Source organism: Telmatherina bonti, assembly GCF_933228915.1.
Source record: "Telmatherina bonti genome assembly, chromosome: 14".
Taxonomy (NCBI): Eukaryota; Metazoa; Chordata; class Actinopteri; order Atheriniformes; family Telmatherinidae; genus Telmatherina; species Telmatherina bonti.
Window position 1 is genome coordinate 11,699,974 of NC_136612.1, and position 18,843 is coordinate 11,718,816.

The 18,843-nt window shown below is 39.4% G+C and overlaps 1 protein-coding gene across 8 annotated transcripts in view; it reads right to left on the reverse strand.

Annotated features, from left to right (window-relative positions):
- nfixb (nuclear factor I/Xb) overlaps positions 1-18,843 on the reverse strand; it is a 194,454-nt gene that overhangs the window by 18,518 nt on the left and 157,093 nt on the right. For 5 of the 8 annotated variants that reach the window (XR_013771557.1, XM_079252582.1, XM_079252578.1 and 2 more), the window contains one exon: positions 15,647-15,721. The exons of 2 other annotated variants lie outside the window; for them this stretch is intronic. Coding sequence is in view for 5 of the 6 variants with exons in the window: in XM_079252582.1 (XP_079108708.1) it covers positions 15,647-15,721 (75 nt within the window). In the remaining variant the exon portion in view is untranslated. Of the gene's footprint in view, positions 1-6,836; positions 6,966-15,646; positions 15,722-18,843 lie in introns of all 8 variants that reach the window. One more of the 8 variants, XM_079252584.1, reaches the window with a different exon arrangement.

Below are 18,843 nucleotides of genomic sequence, written 5' to 3' on the forward strand. Positions count from 1 at the left end.
CACCCTCCCTGTCCCATCCAGACCCTCCAGCTGTCCAAGCTGGGTTGCCAACACTCCTTGGTGTTTGCATCGTATACATTGTGAGTGAGTGTACTTCATGATGATGCCAACACTGCTGCATTAACCCCCCAGACAGGGGTGTACGCCTCTAAGCTCGGCAGCACCTTGCACCCATGCCAGGCCTCCTGCTCCCAAGTGAAGCTGTCTCCCTGCTCCTATAGTGCCATACTAATCCCATTAGAGACTGGGAGAAGGCCAAACACAGGGGGTATCGGGGTGGTATTGTAGTGAGAAGAGGTGGTGGGGACAGAAGGGATCAAGGGGATTCCCTGCACCCCCCTGCTCTTCCTACCCCCTTAAGCTATCATTTCCAAACTCTGACCTGCCTGTAGCTAAGAGATATTTGAGCTAACAGGAGCTAACCAGCTAACGGAGGTAAGCAGGCTAAAACTAAGTCACACTGTTAACCAGCTGAAAACAGCGGTTGTTCTACATTTTTCTCACTTGAAGCGGGAGATCGAGTACCTGTCAATCAAAAGGACACGCCCCTAATCATGCCAAATTTTGAGATGAACCAACTTCTAAATGGAGGAGTTAGAAAAAAATTAACTCCCACCACAGTTGTTGTGAAGGTAAACCTGACCTATAAACCTAAAATGTTTCTTTGTACCAGGCAGTAAACATGTGAAGTTGGTCTTTTTAACATGGGAGTCCATGGGGATTTGCTCTGTTATGGAGCCCCTAGTGGATGAAGGGGGAACTGCTATGTTTGGCACTTTCGCATAGGCTTCACTTTTACCCAAGGTTGCTGCTTGGTCAATACACAGTTAGGCTATCAGTGTTTAAATTTGTCCATGTTATAAGTCTGTGCAGTCGTCTTTCACCCGGAAAGTTGGGAGATCGATTCCACCCTTCCGCTGAGTATGTACTGAAGTGTCCTTGGGCAAGACACTGAACCCCAAGTTGCCCCCTGATGTGCCTATCGGGGTATGTAAGTATGCTAAATGACTGTAGAATAGGATATGCTGACATTGAAGCTATTTATATATTATTTTAAGCTAATCTTACACTCATCAGTTATTAAATGATAGCTACTTTTAGCTAGTTTGGGCTCATATTTAGGTTTCACCATTACCTGCTACCATTAGCTAACTACCACAGCATTTATAAAATATGCGTTTTCATTTATTTAATGACTGACTTTCAGCTAGTTTGTGTGACATTTTGTAAATATTATTTTTTAGGTCTTTTTTTAACATTCTTTTAAAATCTATAGCTATTTCACCATTTACCTGTTACCTTTTATATAATGCTAACATTTATAAACAATGCTCAGTTACCTATTTAAATAGTTTTAATTACTTTTAGCTAGTTTGTCAAGTATTTTTAAATTATGTATAGCTGATCCTTTATCAATAAATAGTAGCTATGTCACCTTGTTACTGGTAGTTGTTTTCTGTTAACTTTTGGCTAACCCTAACATTTATAAAACTATGCTTGGTCTCCTTTAAAATGGTTTTCATTACTTTATGTTCATTTGTAATGGTTTTTATTATTTTTATTCAAATAATAAAGAACATATTCATTAAATTTCACGAACTAACTTTAACAAACAAAATAGTTTAGCCAAATGTAAACTATTTCACCAGTTAGCTTAAGCTAGCTATCCTAACACTTCTAAAAGATGTATTTAATTATTCAAACTGTTTAATTACTTTTAAGAGGACACCACATAACATTTGACCTAAACATTAGCCCGAAGTGAGTATTGACTTGTTTCTGGAATCAATATACAGTGCTTCTTGCTCTGAGGAGGCTGCCTTCTCAGAAACCAGACACTGGCTACAGTTACATCTAGTTTTTTTTATTCTGAATTAAGAATTTGGAATTAAATCAGTCGGAATTAACGTAGTCTCCTACGAGTTTACAAGAAAATAATAATTCCAGATGTAGATTTACATGAAACACGTCTTTACTTCATCCCCCTTTAGAGCGGCGGGTTGGGAAGGGTTCTGATTGGACAGAGGGTGTACGTGACGTATGACGTATACCGGAAATAAACAAAGTTGGCTCCCTGCTTCCTGTCTTTTCAGTCGTAACTTGTAAAAACTACATAATAAGTACCAGTTTCGCTGCTATTTTATTATAAATGTGAAGTAGCAGCTCAACACGAGCATACTACTTCACTTTCTGCAGCAACTGAGAAGGAGAAGAAAGATAGACCACCGAACACAGGAGGTAAAACAACGTGCGTCATCGGGACAGGACAAGGTAACGAGCATGCTCAGAACGACCAGAATTAACTTAGAGAGGAACGAAGGTTTACATGACAGAGGAAATAAATAGTTCAGAATTAAAATGCGAATAAACCAGACACTTACATCGGAATTAAGTTTAATTCAGAATAGAAATTAGCATTAGGAATGAAGGGTTTACATGGTCGTTTTTCATCAGTTTAAAGTGGAATTAACTTTCATTCAGAATTAAACAGGAAGTAAAACTCCCATGTAAATGTAGTAATTGTAATTTAGCAGGAGCAGATCGTCTCTCATTAGATCATGTGACCTGGAGCGCTTTGCTTTATGGCTCCTCCCATAAACACAGAGGGCTGCACAATGTGCTATTCTTCCACCCTCGTCCAACAAAAGTTTGTAATGGCTGAACAGAGTAAGAAAGTGAAAAAGGTGTCTGATGAGGCCAAAAAGAGAGAGCGGGAAAGCGATCTCTTTAGAGGAAAGACACGAGTCCACCATGGCAAAGAATTTGCTGGTTGGAGTCTGATGGAAAACAGTGTGGATGCAAAACCCACTTTCTGTTTGCCTCGGTATTATCAGACTGGTAAGTTCGCTCTTTGCCTGTTGTGTAAACTCACCAAAATATAATGAACACTTTCACATCTTTCTACCAGTGTTAATTCAAAACGACAGTAAGCACCGGATGAGCTGCAGAAAGTTGCAGTATATGTCTGTTTTCATTTTGCTGTGTAGCAAAAGATAAATGCGGTTAGTTGAAGGTTATCAGCTACAGACCCAAAGTAACTTCACTCCCTAAACATTTAGCACAAGTTGGGATGGTTTGCATGCAATAAATACATTTCCTATAATTATGTAAATATCAAAGAAGTAACCGGATAATGAGCAACAGGCTTGGTTTAGTTTTGTTTGTTTTCATACACTGTTTGATAGGAAGCAGTACCACTGTAATGTCCCATAAGCGAAGGGATAATGTTGACGTTTTAATTACTGTGTTAATTACACGTGTTAATTTACTAGGACAAAACATATTCAAGATATCCAATGAACTACCAAATTTGATCAATCTGACTAGTTTAGAGAAATTTAATTAGTTTCACCATTTTGCTGTTAGCGTTAGCTACTTATCTTACTATTTATTAATGAAACTTTTCAAATTATTTGAAGTAACTTCAGTGGTTGTATATTTATATATTTGGAATATTTTAGCTTTAGATAGCAACATAAACATTTATCAGTGACACTTTTTTTTTTAAAGTATTTCAACAGTTTTCATAAGTTTAAATGAACTGGGTTCTCATTTATAATGTATGTTTAGCTAACTATTTTTCTTCTTCATCCACAGTTTATGGCTACTCTTCCCTTTACATTTTAGTTTTAGGTCGCTTTATCAACATTCATAAATTGGACTATTTTAACTGTTTTCACAACTTTTAATAACCTAGTTTCTAAACTAACTAAGTCTTATGTTCTGCTAATGAGGCTACTTTACTATTAATTGATTAATACCTGTGTAGAAAACATAGTTTTGCACTTTACCTCCATCATTTCAATGTATTTCAGTTTTTTTGCTTGTAGGCTAGGTGCCTATGCGCTTAGTGTATTAGTTCTGTGTACTTTATGTGTAAACATGGAGTTTTTTCTCCAATTAGTCCAGTTTTTTCATCTTGATGCTGCTGAATGGCGTTTGAGAAGCTAACTAAATTAGTGGTGACGCATTTCACCAACCAAAGGGGGGGGGGGTAATATCCCAACAAGCTGACAAACTCCAGCTTTAGATGGCTGAATGCAGGACCACAGCTGCAGTGTGTTGGTGTCTCTGGTATGCTGCTCAGTTTCTCTCCTCTGGCCCCTGACTCCCTGCCGATCTCATCTTTCATAAAGAACAACAATGCTGATGATGTGGTAAACACTTTCATGCTAACGTGGCAGCAATGTTGCTGCGGTGCTAAAGTTTGTTTCACAGCTGTAAATCAGAATTGCTGGCCGAAGCAAGGAGCGGATGTTGCATATGTGTGTTTATGCGTTGCTATGAACGGTTTCGCTTTATATGCACAAGTGCAGAGATCAGGTTGGCTGCAGATACATCTCAAGAGGCACAGGGTCTGTCAGCAACCACAGAGGAGGGTTTAATGACATGGTGGTCAACCCCTTAGCCTCACATCTGCTCAGTGGCTTAAAAATCCTTTGATGTAGCGTCGCTACAGAACTAAAGCACATGGGTAATTATCTCTGCGGAGCTCCTTTACTCGGTGAGTTAACAAATAAAGAGAAAGTCTCATAACCGATCTGTGGCGCGGTTAGAAAAATTAAGAGACGATTTATTTTTGAAGGCCTCTTGGCTATGATTGATAAGTAAGCAGCTTGTTTCAGCCTTGTTGGGAGTCAGCTGGTAGACACAGCGGCTCAGGCTCACAGCCTTACTGTACTCGTAGTCTTGCCAGTATAAATGAAGACATAATGAATTTGGATTTCCTACACTGTAGAGAAAAGCTCATACGAATTTCAGAGGAAGTGAAAGAAAGACACATTAATGGTTTTGATTTGTTTCGCTGTCAGTGCCGTGTTTATAGCATTCTCCTGGATTATTAGATAGTCCTGTGTTTGCTGTGTGGTGACCTGATTAAAACCAGATTAATTTTGGAGCTGTGATCAGATTAGTATCACCTTACATGTACACAGGAACTCTAAGCGCCAACAAAATGCCATTTCAAGGCCTTTAGCTGCATGAGTTTATGCATCCTGCTTGACTGGAGCATATTCCCATAAAGTCAAGTCATATCACCACCAAACCAGCTGCCATGCTGACAGTGAATATGAAGAGCTAAGATCCTGGGCAGCTGCCCAGTTTAGATGGTTTCTGCCAGGATTTTTGGAGCATTAAAGGGGCGCCCCAGAGACTTAGTGTAAATAAAAAATGATAGAATCCCAAGAGACCAATTAAAAAATATGAAGGGTCAAATCAAAGCAGCGGAGGCAGAGAAACTCAGACTTTTAATTTTTTGCTGTGATGAAAGCTCCAGAGAAGATTTCTACGGCTCAAATCAATAGAAGTGTAAATATTCTGCTAACTTTTTACAGTGTAAAGTAATTGCTTTATTATAGGATTGTCTTTAATTCTCTTTAATGGTACATATTCACTGTTTTGTTGCAGTTTTGTTCAGAAAATTTAAAATTCAGAAAAATCTAAGGGTTTGAAAGAAATTAATCCCAAGAAAAAAAACCCAAGATATTATATTTTTCATAAAATGTAACAAATGTAAACCTCTTTGAGTTTCCTGTGAGTCCATAACAACAGATAAAAGCTGTCTCTGGAACTAATAGCACACAAACAATTGTTTGTTTTCAAGTTTTTATTGAACACAACACGGTAACATTCACCATCGTCGATCTGAAAATGAATCAACAAAGATTGTGATGATGCAACTGGACCACGAACCAAAGCAAATATGTAAATACGCCTTCTGGAGTGTGTGAGGCCTGACTAAGATGCTGTGGTCTGACCTCTAGACAACAGAATATGAAGAGAATATTGATAAACTTCAACAGTTCTGTGAGCTGTAATAGTCTAAAACGCCTCCTGATCGGTATGCAGGTCTTATCTGCACCCATAGGCATGAAATCTGCCCAGTATCTTGTAACTGGTCTAGTCTTTCTGCTTGTTTTTAAATATTTAAATATAATTCAGTTATTTTATATGCTTTTATTATGATTTTTGCACGCCTTTTTACATATTGCTTGTTTGTTCTTTTATGTACCTTTTAATGCCTCTTCTTCCTCCTGCTGAAATGCTTTTAATGTTCAAGGTAAACTACTTTGAATAGTCTTGAACGTGAAATGTGTTCTACAAATAAACACACCTTACTTACAGGAAACATTTACTTGGGATTTGCTGTCCAAATCCAAAGGTTCCCGTCCTTTTCCAGCCTGCACTGTGAATGTTTACATGTTCAATAACACAACTTATAACCAAACCAGTGTTTGTGTGGTCCTGGTGTAAGATGACTGTGTTTGTTTGTTGGATAACTTAAATGAAGATCCCATTTTATGACCTATTTAAGCAGAAATCCAGGTCATTCCAGAGGGTTCACATACTTTTTCTGTGATTGTATGCACCGGATCCATTGTGCGCTGCATTATTTGGTCATTCTGTGGTTTATAAACAGGTTTCTAGTAAAAATGATAGAAAATTAGAGAAATGACAGAAGCAACGACCAACCTAAAGCTCTAAGAGGAAGAAATCTGAACTCTACAGATGTTCAAACACCAACCATCCACCAAGAAAAAGGCACAAAAATCCACAGACACCCTTGAAGCTCCACCACCAGCGTGACCTACACCCTACAGGGTCAGGAGAGGAGGCAGAGGAGGAGGCACAGACCTACAGAGCAACCTGCCAACTTTGAAATTCCCAGCTGCTCATATCCCAAAGTCAGCGCTCCCACCGCTAAACCACAGGGGAGGGAGGGGCGGGGGTCCCTGAGAAAGGGTGGAGTGGGTAGGAGGAGATGGTGAGGAGTGGAAGAGGAAGGGTTTGGGAAGGGAGGGGGCGATCAGCGGGATTGGGAGCTGGTTTGGTCTCACCTGGTCTCACTCCCGCCAGCATTGGCAGTGGGTGGTGGGTGAACGCCATGCGGGGGGACCTCGTCTGGGAGGACAGGGCGCTGAAATCGAATTTCCCCAGCTTCTTATGAGAACCAGGCGATGAGAGTCCTGGCGAAAAGGGGATCAACAGAATGGCAGAACAGAGACGAGGTTTTAATCAAACATGGCTGCTTTTTCTTACTTTGACTCTACTCAAAGAAAAAGAAAAGAAAAAAAAAATTGATCAGAATTCTTTAATTTGATCACAAAAATCAAATGATTGTGATTAAAATCAATGGATTGATCGATTCATTCATTGATTTGTTTGATTGGCTTTACATACAGATGGGTTCTCACAAATTTTCTGTCCAAAAACGCTATGTTTGTGTACGCTCTGCGGTCCATCGACTGGAGAGGGGGGGTGTTGAGGGGTGGGTCCGGTAGGAGGCCATGTATTGAAGCAGCAGGGGTTCAGAGTGAGGGGAGGTGATGGGAGAGGGGAGGGGAGGGGATGGGACGGGGCGTCAGGAGACCAAGGGGCAGAGGAGAGCTGGGAAATGCCAACTGTGGTCACCACCGGGTGATTTAACACAACAAAGCTTTACTTTGGGAAAACACTACATCTTAAATGCGTCTCTTCTTCTTTAACTGTAACAAATCCCACCGTTCTCTGAGCCCAGCGGTAAACAAACATGCCAACCAGCGTACTCTGAACAGGATGCCTCTTCAGAATGAATGGGATCCTGGATGGCCTCGTATCTGGAGCAGACCCTGTTTTGGGTCTGCTGCCAGCACAGCCTGCGCTACTACATATAGATGCAGAGGAGCATGCCAGAAACACACATCAATGGATCCTCTGATGTAGTGTCCTGCATATCTGACAGTCAGACATTTAATGCTACTGCCTTAATGCTCCAGCCATATTTCATATGAAGTGCTTGAACCCTCTTTCATTCTCTATCTCGCACACACATACACACTCAACTCGCGCAAGCTGTTCAGGCTGGGTGGCGAGCACCGGGCACGCCGCCCAGTGCAGGCTAGGTGGGAGAGCTGCACAAAGATGGAAGAAGTTAAGCTGGAGAGGAGCGGTGACGGCACAGACGAACGTATTAAAGTGTCCCCCCTTCGTCTATAAATGTCGGCCGAGGTTGAAGTACCGCATGAAATATCCCTCAGTTTGGTGAAAAAAAAAAAAAACGGGCACGTTAAGTATAGGCCCGGTTCACCAGCGGACCAGAAACATGGCCAAAAGTGTGAGAGCCACAGATAAAAGAGGCTCTCTTCTGTGATCAAGGCCTTGTGTGGTGGGGGCTGAGGGAATTTATTTTGATGTATGGTAATCCAAAAGGCACATTTTAGACTTTCTGGGTTTGGGGAGCTGCGCCAAATGGTGCGCCTGACCTCTGCCGGGAACCGCAATGTTAAATATACGCTGAAATAAAAGTGGAAAGAAAAATCCATAAACGGAGAGAATAATGAGGAATGAAAGAAGTCTAGAAAAGTGCATCGGAGTGGACACACAGTCCTCATTACTTCTCTCTGGAACAAACTGAGCTCATGTTTTGTTTTGCTTCAGATTCGGTTGAAAGGATACAGTTATAAACAAGCTTGGTGAGCGAGAGGCCCGTAAACGACTAAACGGCACAATATTCACACGTATAAAACAAACGCAGTCAAATAAAGATGTGGGTAATTTCAGCATGGCCCCGAGGGACGTGGAAATAGATTTTATGAGTGAAGCATAAAAAGTCTGCCAGTAGATTTCTGAAAAGTTTTTTTCTTTTTTTTTTAAAGGGTACACTGGGAAATGTTTTATCGCCGTTTACCCATAATGCTCAGAGGCACTGTGGGTGCAGCTGTGCTTGTGTGGGCACAGTGAAATATGGAGGAAGGTAGGAGCACATGCTAATGTGCAGCCATGCACATGGGAGGAATGACGATAGTGAGGACGGTGACACTTTTATTTACCATAAAGTCAACGTCAACCATCTCAATCTATATATCATGACAGAATCTTAAAGATTTTGTCCATCTGGTTACATTTTATTGGTAGTTTAAAATTGAGCTCTGAATGATGGGATTTTTTTTGGAAAATGTTTGGAAAAGGAATAAAAAAAAAGTTTTTTGTGTTGTCTCAGTATGATGTGTTGCATGATGACATATGAACTGCTGATAAAGGCTCTGAAATGAAGTACAAAATCAACACTGACACACTTTGTAGCGACTAATATGATAGTTTTCATCATTTTCAGTGAAATAAATCCAACAACGTAATTGGAACTGACATTTCTGAGAAACGTCTTATTTATGTGTTATTTAGGGATCCACCAATATGAAAGTTTGGACCGATACTAATATAAACACTGCTGTTTTAGCCAATAACTACATTTACCAATTTCTATACATATGTTTTAAGACAATTAAATTTAGCACAGAATGAAAGTTAGCGTTAGCAGCATTAGCTTCCTGTCATTTGAGTGTGTTTGGTGATGTTTTAGATGACATAAACTGAAGGAACTGATTGTTGTGACGTGGCATCCTCCTCGCATTACTTCCACTTTGTGAGTATTACATACTGCCTTTTGAGTATATTTGTATATACTGTAAAAAAAAAAAAAAAGACCAAACCATTGACATTGTTTCTCCATTTCAGTTAAACACCCCACAAGGCATCCCTGTCACATGGCGTTTGGCGCAGTTTTACTGATTGGTATTGGTATTGATTGGTATCGATACTGATATGTTAAAAAACAGACTAACATTTGATATTAACGCCAACATACCGGTAATCCCTAGCAATTTTACATTTTTAGCTGCAGTTATCACATTTTCAAAGGATTTTTTTCATGCAAGGCCAATAACCAACCAATATCCTGACATACTATATTGTTATTAGATTATAAGAAAGTTATTTAATGGTTTGATTACATTTAAAATGGCCAAACTTATTACATTACTGGCTGCTATGCCTGTATAAAGTTGTGGATGTTGTGTTTTCAGGATTATTGTTGGGAGTTTGTTTAAAATGGGACGAATGGTACTTGCTGTTGAAGGCTTTTTTTTTTTTCCCCATTTTATTTTTACCCCCCTCCCCCCTCAAAAATCACGAAATCAGTGAATAAAATATAAATTCCTCCATACAAAAGGCGTAAAAATATATTTCTATCAGCAGTTGCAATTAGTCACTTTCTATATTATGACCAGCTGTCCAAACTTGAGTATATTCCCACTTTTTCCCACTAAAACAGTCCACAGCCACTGAAGCATGAACTATTCTACATCTCCAGGTATGTGGGATAACGTCATCAGTGTCAGATCCTTTAAGTCCAAGAAGGTGGGAAGTGATGCAGCTGTGGATTCATACTGTTCCAGAACATCTTACAGATGCTGGATTTCTGCTTTAGAGCTGTAATTAAAAAAACATAATGATACAATTCCTGTTCCACTTTCACGTTATGCTGGTGTTTGTCATGGCAAAGAAGATGTCTCTTCATATATAAATATGAGGTAAAAACAATGAGGTAAAAACTATTTTCTAATTTTTCCTATTTAATTTCTTTTCTTTAAGGTTTTCACCCTGCTGAAACTTCAAAATAAAGTTTTCAAAGAAGCTGAGTTGGCCTCGCGTCCTCTGTTGCTCTACCAGTCCTATCAAGTGGGACAATAATTTTTTTTTTAACACAAGCTTGACAGTGTTACCCTGAACACGCCACCATCAGGAAAATCGGTTTCTTACTTCATCTCAAACTAAAGTTCATGCAAAGTCCTCAGTTTTTCCACACAGCAATCTCTTCACTTGCTCGTCTTCTTCCTCAAATAAGGACATAAGTCTTCCACATCATGCGGAAGATGACAGATGGTTCCAGTGGTCGCCATTGGTCAGCATGGGTTTGCACCAATGTGTCCCTCGAGACGGCGAACTGCAATCCACTGGATGTTCTAACAACTTTCTTTCTGTGACTTTTCTCTACAATGTGAACTACAGGAATTCTTTTAAGGCCCTCCAAGAGCTGCAGCTGTAATGATGCTGCAGCCACATAACCTATGTTGTGAAAACTGCTTAAATTCTACATAAACCTGTCTGTTTTCACCTTTTTATTTAAACAAATTACCTACAACGACTGAACGTTAACTTGCTAATGATACATGCCATTGCTAGGTGCTACTATACCTACCAGGGACCTTTATTGTCTATCTCATTATTGTGTAAGAAAAGTTATAAAGGACACTCCATACACTCAATATATCTCAGACGACCTGACTATTATAAGCTAAGGTTGAGAATGATGTAAGATCTTTGCTGTTTTTTTTTGTTTATGACTAAATAATTAAATTTTCAACAGAAAAATGGAAATTTTAAGTAATTATGACTAAAAATACTGGTATTATTCAGGTTAAAGTGTGTTTTGTCTCCTTTCTGAACGGTCTGTAACCATAGATGTACCAAAGTACCAAAACATAGAGAATTAATGAAGTGAAAGGCAACAAAAGAAAAAAAAAAGTCTCACAAGGCCTAAAATCTGCCAGTAGCTAAAATAAAAAGCACACATTTTGTTATTTGTGTAATATAAACAGAGAGTGTGATAATTTTCTATAATTGAAAATGTTTACTGTAAAAGATTTATTCTGAACATCAAAGATGAAATTAAAAGTTTCTAAACTTTGCTATCATAGTGATGTAATGTAGGTTATTTGACATGATTAAGCCTTTACTGGTCCTCCTGAGGTGTGAGGGTTTGATTAAAAGTGGACATTTGGTGAAACAAAAGATGCATCATGTTGCATTGTGGGAAATAAAGCGTCCAAGTTTTGGGGGGATTGAGGGATATGAAAGATTTAATATGAATGTTTTTGGCTCTGATTTGGTTTTCTCATCTTTTTCTGATGAATCTCACTTGTGAGTTCTCCAGCTTTCTTCATGCAGATCTACATGAACATCCATCATTTCATGTGGCATTTAGCTGCTTTGATCACATCATTAAAAACAGGCAAAAATGAATCCCAACATGCATTGCTTCCACACAGACAGTTCCTCTGTGGTTCATATACAAATAACTGCACGCCACCGCATCCCAACATCAATTATAACCAGCTTATCACACACATACAGCCTTAAATTATACATATTGTTTTTAGTCCCTGTGATATTCCCTAATTAGTCGGTATCTTGGTGAAATATCTGGTAATATGTGATTTCGCAGTAAGGAGCAGCAAACGAGGCCCAGATGCCTCCTGAATGCTTTGTCTGATAAAGCTAACAGAAGTTACTCTGATCTATCCTTAATCTGTGTGTGCATGTGTGTGAGTCTATACTTATACACAGACACATCCACGGTTGTTTGTTCTTCATTATTTCTATGTCCTGCTCCTGGCACGCTGCACACGCAGCCTGGCAGCCAATTGCTCCCATGACCCTGTAGTCTTGCCACGCTAACAAGCTGGCGACCGCACAAACTGTCACAGAACTGGTCCGCTAGCTTGTACACACACACAAACACACACACACACACACACACGTGCAGCACAGAGAAATGAGCTCATTTTCTCCTCTTTCAGGTCGAGAAACAACAGAGAACACATATTTGCAGAGCTGAAAAACGCTGTGAAACGTTCATGGAAAGCATCCATAAACAAGTCACAGTTTAACGTGAAGAAGTTCATGATTTCCTGCTGAAATGATAAATAGTTGGGAAACACACCTTCATCTTTTACTGAAAAGCAGGTTTTCCCAGCACACAGCAGCAAGAGTGAACAGGTAGGAGAGAAGAGAGCAGAGCGGAGCAGAGACAGCAGCCTTCATGATGAATTACATGATCACCTGTGATGCCTCAGAGCTTTTCGTTCAGGTAGAGAATCACCTCCAGAGCGGGAAGGAGGCAGAGGCCCTTCCCTTTCCTTCCTCTTCCTCCCTCCTCCTCCTTTCCTCATCTCTCACTCCCAACACCACCACCACCATCACCAGAACAGATGTCTGCTGTAACCCAGTAGCTCCCTTTGCTGTAGACACATGGAGGTGCCATCTGGACCGGAACGCTGCTCCTCTCCAGACTGGGGGAGTGTGTTTATGTGTGTGTGAATGTAAATCAGTGAGAAAAGCTTAAATGTAGTTTTGCTGCTGCGCACGTGTCTGCGTGACATTTGCGAGCATGTGTATCACTGAGTAAGCATGTCTCCGGGACAGAAGGCACCTTGTGCGCTGATGACACACCTGAGTGTGTTTAGTTGTGTGTTGTTTTGTTGTTCTTCCCGTGCTGCCTTTCATACACAGATGAGTCAGGCCTGCAGCAGGTGGGATGCTCTGTTCAAACACCTGGAAGCACCAAGACAGGAAATCTCTTTTCTTTCCCTGCTCTCTCTCTCTCTGTCTTCATATGTTGCTCTTTCTGGATTTAACAACTAAATTACAACAGCTGACGGTTTCTGGATCAGATGGCGTCATCATAATGCACCTGAAGTCATGTAAGACATGAAAGTGCACCCTCTTTGAATTCAAAAACTGATCAAATTTGGCGTTTTGTTGGAAGGTTAACCAGGAAGAAGAGTCTTCTCTTCATGGCAGCTGAGATTAGCAACACGGTTTCTGAGAAAAAGACTTCTGGACTAACGTATCTGGTTTTTTTTAGTAATTAGCACAGCATATCTACACAAACAGCTCAATCCAACAGGCAAGCACGGTGGTGGAGGGATGGTGATGTGGGTTTGCTGCTTCAGTAGCCGTGTTTACACAAGTTTTCTGAAAAAAAATGCTTCATGTAAAGATACTAAAGTTTTGGAATATTTTGATCCAGTCAGGAACTTGGATCTAAAGGTCATTCTGTTTGAGACGGGTGGGTCATGTTGGTGTTTGTTTTTTTCCTATCGATGTGTATGGAAACACACACTGTCAAGTTCAGAAGAAATGATCCTTGTTGTACGTCAACCTAGCATGACCACACACGTTACGGCTTGTATTGCACCATTTGTTTTATATAGTAAAGTCTATTTTAAAACAAAACTGAATATGAGTGCTAGTAAAACAGTTTTCTTTCATCAGAAATTGCTGATTTTTGACTTCTGAAAATCAGACAATTCTGTCAAAAATCTGTTAAAACATGATGCATGCAAACACGTCATGACACCTTTTCAGGGTCCAGCCAAACAGATCTGATCATAATAACTCAATTTAGGAAACTTTGCGCAGGTTAACATGGGAAATGACTGGACTATGAACTGATTTACAGTCAAATGTGCTGTCATCTGTCTGACAGGTAAAGACTGGTGGATACTATGTCATGAGAATTTTATCTAGACCTCCACCAGAGAGAAATGACATAGCTTCAAAGGTAGCTACGTTTATCTCTGCGAGGTGTTTATAAATAACTGACAAACATTTAACTCTGTCAGGTTTAGCTTTCTGTGGCCGAAACGGGGAACTGCTTTAAAGATGGAACAGCTTTAAACACAGCTGTCTCCGGGTTTTCTTTGTCCTGTTGTTGGTTTTTCTTCATTAGGAGAAACTACACTTTGGTAAACTCAAAAGTATGGACAGGCGATGCTTTAATACTAATGCCGGTGACATTTCTGGGGCCTAACCATGTTATGAAGTAGTTGTTATCAGCTAAAGTTGTACCTTTCAGGCAAGTTATTTAACGCTAAGTTGACATGTTACATTAGCCACACATGCTATGTAATGCTAGCTTTTTGGAAGGATGTAGCAACCAACAATGTAATAATACGTGAGAACAATAATGGATTGATTTAGGACATCTTTAATGCAATAATACCAATAATGTAATCGTCCCTTTAACCAATTTCAGAAAACAAATCAGTTTTTCATTTCATTTCATTTTCCGAACCGCTTATTCCAATTCAGGGTCGCGGGGAAGCTGGAGCCTATCCCAGCTGGCTTTGGGCGACAGGCAGGGTACACCCTGGACAGCTCGCCAGTCCATCGCAGGGCCAAATCAGTTTTATTACATTAAAGACTGCAATTTTTACATATTGAATGGATTTTTTAAAGCTGGGCCAATAACCAACCAACAGCGTCTGAACTTGTAACATTATTAGCAACATGTTATTATATCATTAGCTCTAATTTTCATTACATTATTGGCTATTATTATTAATGGTTACGACTGCATGGGAGTATGACCTGCCAGAAAGAGCTGTGCACAGACAAATGCTGCAAACCTCAATGAAGTGAAGCAACACAGGACTGATAAAGTTATACAGACTTCATCAGAAAATAACTGAAAGCTCCTGAGTTATGAGCTGTAATTAGCTTTAAAAATGCAAGTTCTACATTCTGGCTTAGTTTTTGTTAAATAAAAGCATTTTGCAATCTGTATAAGGATATATTTACACTATTTTAAGATTCCAAAGAGGGCACATTTTACACTGTGAGTTCTCTTTTTTCATACAACTAATTATAAAAGACAGTACGCTGGTTTCAGAGATCCCTCAGAGATGTCTTTATCCTGCTGCAGATCTGATTTTTTTCCTACAAATTCCCAACAGCATCTTTTCAGGCAGACAGGCAGTGGGTGTTGTGGAGCTACCGGGCTACCAAAAGGCTTTGGCGAGCCCAGGATGGACAACAGCAGACATCTGGCAGCAACACAACCCCACCCAGCAGCAGCATAGCCGGAGAACAGGACACAAGAGAGGGTAGAGGAGAGGAAGAGGAGAAGAGAAAGATGAAAAACGTAGACGAGCTCTGAGAGCTCACAAGACGTTACAAACAGATAGAGATGTACACAAGTTGAGGGTGGTGTGAGTGGAAGTAGAGCATGTATACATGTACACAGTATAATGTTTAATGTTCTAACCATGGTAAGGAAACTGCACTCCATCGCTCTCATGCTTAATCTTCCTCTCCTGCACACTGGCCAAATGGTGCTGCACTGAAAGGCCAAACAGGGGAGAAGGGAAGAGTTAACAATGGAAGAGGGAGAGGGGAAAAAGACAGAGACAAAGAAAGAGGAGGAAAGAAAGAGAGAGAAATAGGGGTGGTTAAATTATGGGCAAATGGAGACTTTAATGTTATAGAGTGCAGCAAATGCCTATAAAATAGTTACATCATTACCGCTGGAAGTATTAAAAAAGCAGCGTGTAAGTGGGACTGTCGTCATAAATTGGAGAATACATGAAATCCAGCAATTTAACAAAACCTTTAAGTCAAATACTACACCCCAGACATACACATGAAGTCACATTGCAAATACATTTGATGAGGTACCCATCATGGTGTTTAAAAGTGCTGTAAGCCAAAGAGTGAGTTATGGTTTCAGAGGAGGATGGGTGGTTATGCCGGTGCTGCTCGGCGGTGACGCTGAAGAAGACAACAGAGAAGGGTGTGAATGGGGAGACTAAGAAGGCATCTGGAAAATGGGGAGGAACAACCTGAACTTTTGGAAAATAAGTAGTCGCTGTGAAAATGGTTAAACTGAGTGAACGCAGCAAGCTGTGTTTCTCACTGCTTCCAGTCTCTGTGCTAATCCAAGCTGACGGGACGCTACAACTGGCTTCATATCATCTGCATATAAAAGTATGTTTTTTATTTGATATCTAGTTTTATCTGCTGGGAATTATGGTATGATTTCTTTGTTTTATATGACAAAGTCTTGTTCCCTTTGAAGCAGCACGATGAAAATCTTTTATTTTTCCACAATTTTCTGCACCGTCCTACTGAGGAGTATGTTGCCTACCTCCTCCATCAGAAAACATTATCATTGTCCCGGCCCAAGTAAAGAAAGAAAGAAAAAAAAACTGTAAATGTATGATTTAAGCCTTTACAACCAGACCTGAGAGAAGTTTGGGATAAAAGTCACATTTTTTTTTAAATCTGAAGTTTTTATTTGGTCATTTTACAAATTTAAAAAAAAAAACAACAAAAACCTTTTTTGTTTATGAATACCATTTATTGTCAGCTGACAGGTCAAAATTGTTTTAGTGTACTCTTGTGCTTTCTGGTATATATTAACTGTTTATAGAGCACTCAATGAAATATCTTAAAATCAGAAATTTTAACCTAAAATTGTCCTTCTGGTATGTACAAAGACTTCCATTCAGTCGTTACATTAACAACAACAACAAAAAAATTTGTTTCATGCTGAATATGAAAGAAAACAAAGTGATAAAAAATAGTCACTTGCCCCATAAAAGGTTAAGGGGGAGGAGACAAATACAAGTACAATGTAAGTACAATGGGGTTTTAAACAAAGTTTCTACCATAAAGTGATACAACAGGTTTCAGAAAACTGTATGTATATGAAGTGGTACATTTGACTGTAGATGGTCAAAATTTAATCTCTGTATTTGCGCAGGGTGCAGAAAGTAACACCTTAAGAAAACTCACTCCGCTTACAATGGAAGAGTTTGTAAAAAAAACAAACAAACAAAAAAAAAAAAAAAAACGGCAAGAAAGGAGTTTTATTTTCCAGAAATCCCAACAAATGCTGAAGTAATCATGCCAGACCAGTAGGGGGAGATAACGACTACACTGACTATATATCATAATACAAGAGGAAAAACACCTTCAATGGTGACATCTAAACCCCCGAGTTATTTGATCTTGTAAATAATTTACATAGATGGAGAAACAAAAAGATCAATCTGATTGAAAGCAGAGCTAGCTGGAAACTAACTAAACAGAATACAGGCACCATTGTTGTTTTATTCAACACAGTACATGGAAACAGTGGGCAGCCTTGTTTGTCTTCCATTGCTAATGTCATGATCAGGTTGTTTTTTTTTTTTTAGACATGTTTAAATGTATCCAGATGTTACTGTTCATTCTGGAAAAAAAATCTTTCTAGTCCTTCATGGCTGAACTAACCTGATTAGTCCCCCAGTGGGGATGTTTGCATAAACAAAAATGAGCAGAATTGGGTTGCTGTTTCTATAAAAAGGTCTACATCTTCAATGGTATGATCTTACAAAACTGATTACCTACCATAAACTAAAGGCAAAGGGTGAAAACTGGACAAAATGGCTATTAAGGTCAGTTTCTGCTCGACATATAACATGGATAGGCAGACCGATGGACAGTTTTGTCTGTCTCCTGCATGTATTTTGATTAATTTCCAAGGAGCTTAACTGTCACTTGATGCAGAAAATGGAAATCCTGGGGGCAGTGTTGAGTTGTCTAGTTAACACACAACAAACAAAAGCAACAAACCAGAGAAGAAGAACAGGAACCGGAAGGAGATGACACAGAAACCATCAAATAAAATGCATCCGAAGAAAACGAAGGAGTTCAGACCAGTAAAAAGAATCTTCAGATTATTTTGCTTCCAGCGGTTTTAGACAGTGGTAAACCACTTTATAGTGGTGCATTACTGGTGTCAAAACATGGAGGTGAACTCTGAACTCAACACTGTCCACTGGTGGATGAACTGACTTAACAACCACAACAAAGTAAAAGTCCCGTGGAAAAATGTATGTGGTGCATGTAACAACATTCATAATGGGCGTCCTCATTTACATACATAAGGGAGCAAAAATAGGTCTTTATAGTGGAACTGAAACTCCTGAAGTAGTTCTGAAGTCTGATCTCATCTATATTCTCTGAACTTAGCACAAAAAAGTAAGGAAAGTTGTGTTAGGTCAATCATTTCTCTCCTTTAATAATGCAAGTTAGTACTGCATTATATTTAATTGGGACGCTTGCTTGGTTGCCTTTACAATCAGGTACAGCTGTGCTCATAAGTATTCATCCCCTTTCATTAAAGAAAAGGCTGAATTTACAACAGTCACTCAAATAACTGGAGACTTAAAAAAGGAACAATAACTAAAAATCTGCAAAAATATAATTTAGTAATAAAAGACACTGTTTTTTCATTTAATTGAGTTGAAGAAAGAAAAACAAACAAACAAACAAATTGGTCCTGGACAAATGAGAGACTTTTCTGTTGAACAGTGGGACAAAATACCTGTCAACAGGTGCAGAAGTCTGACTGAGAGGAACAGAAAACACCTGACTGGAGCGGAAACATTAAAGAATTCTTCAACAAAATATTAGTTT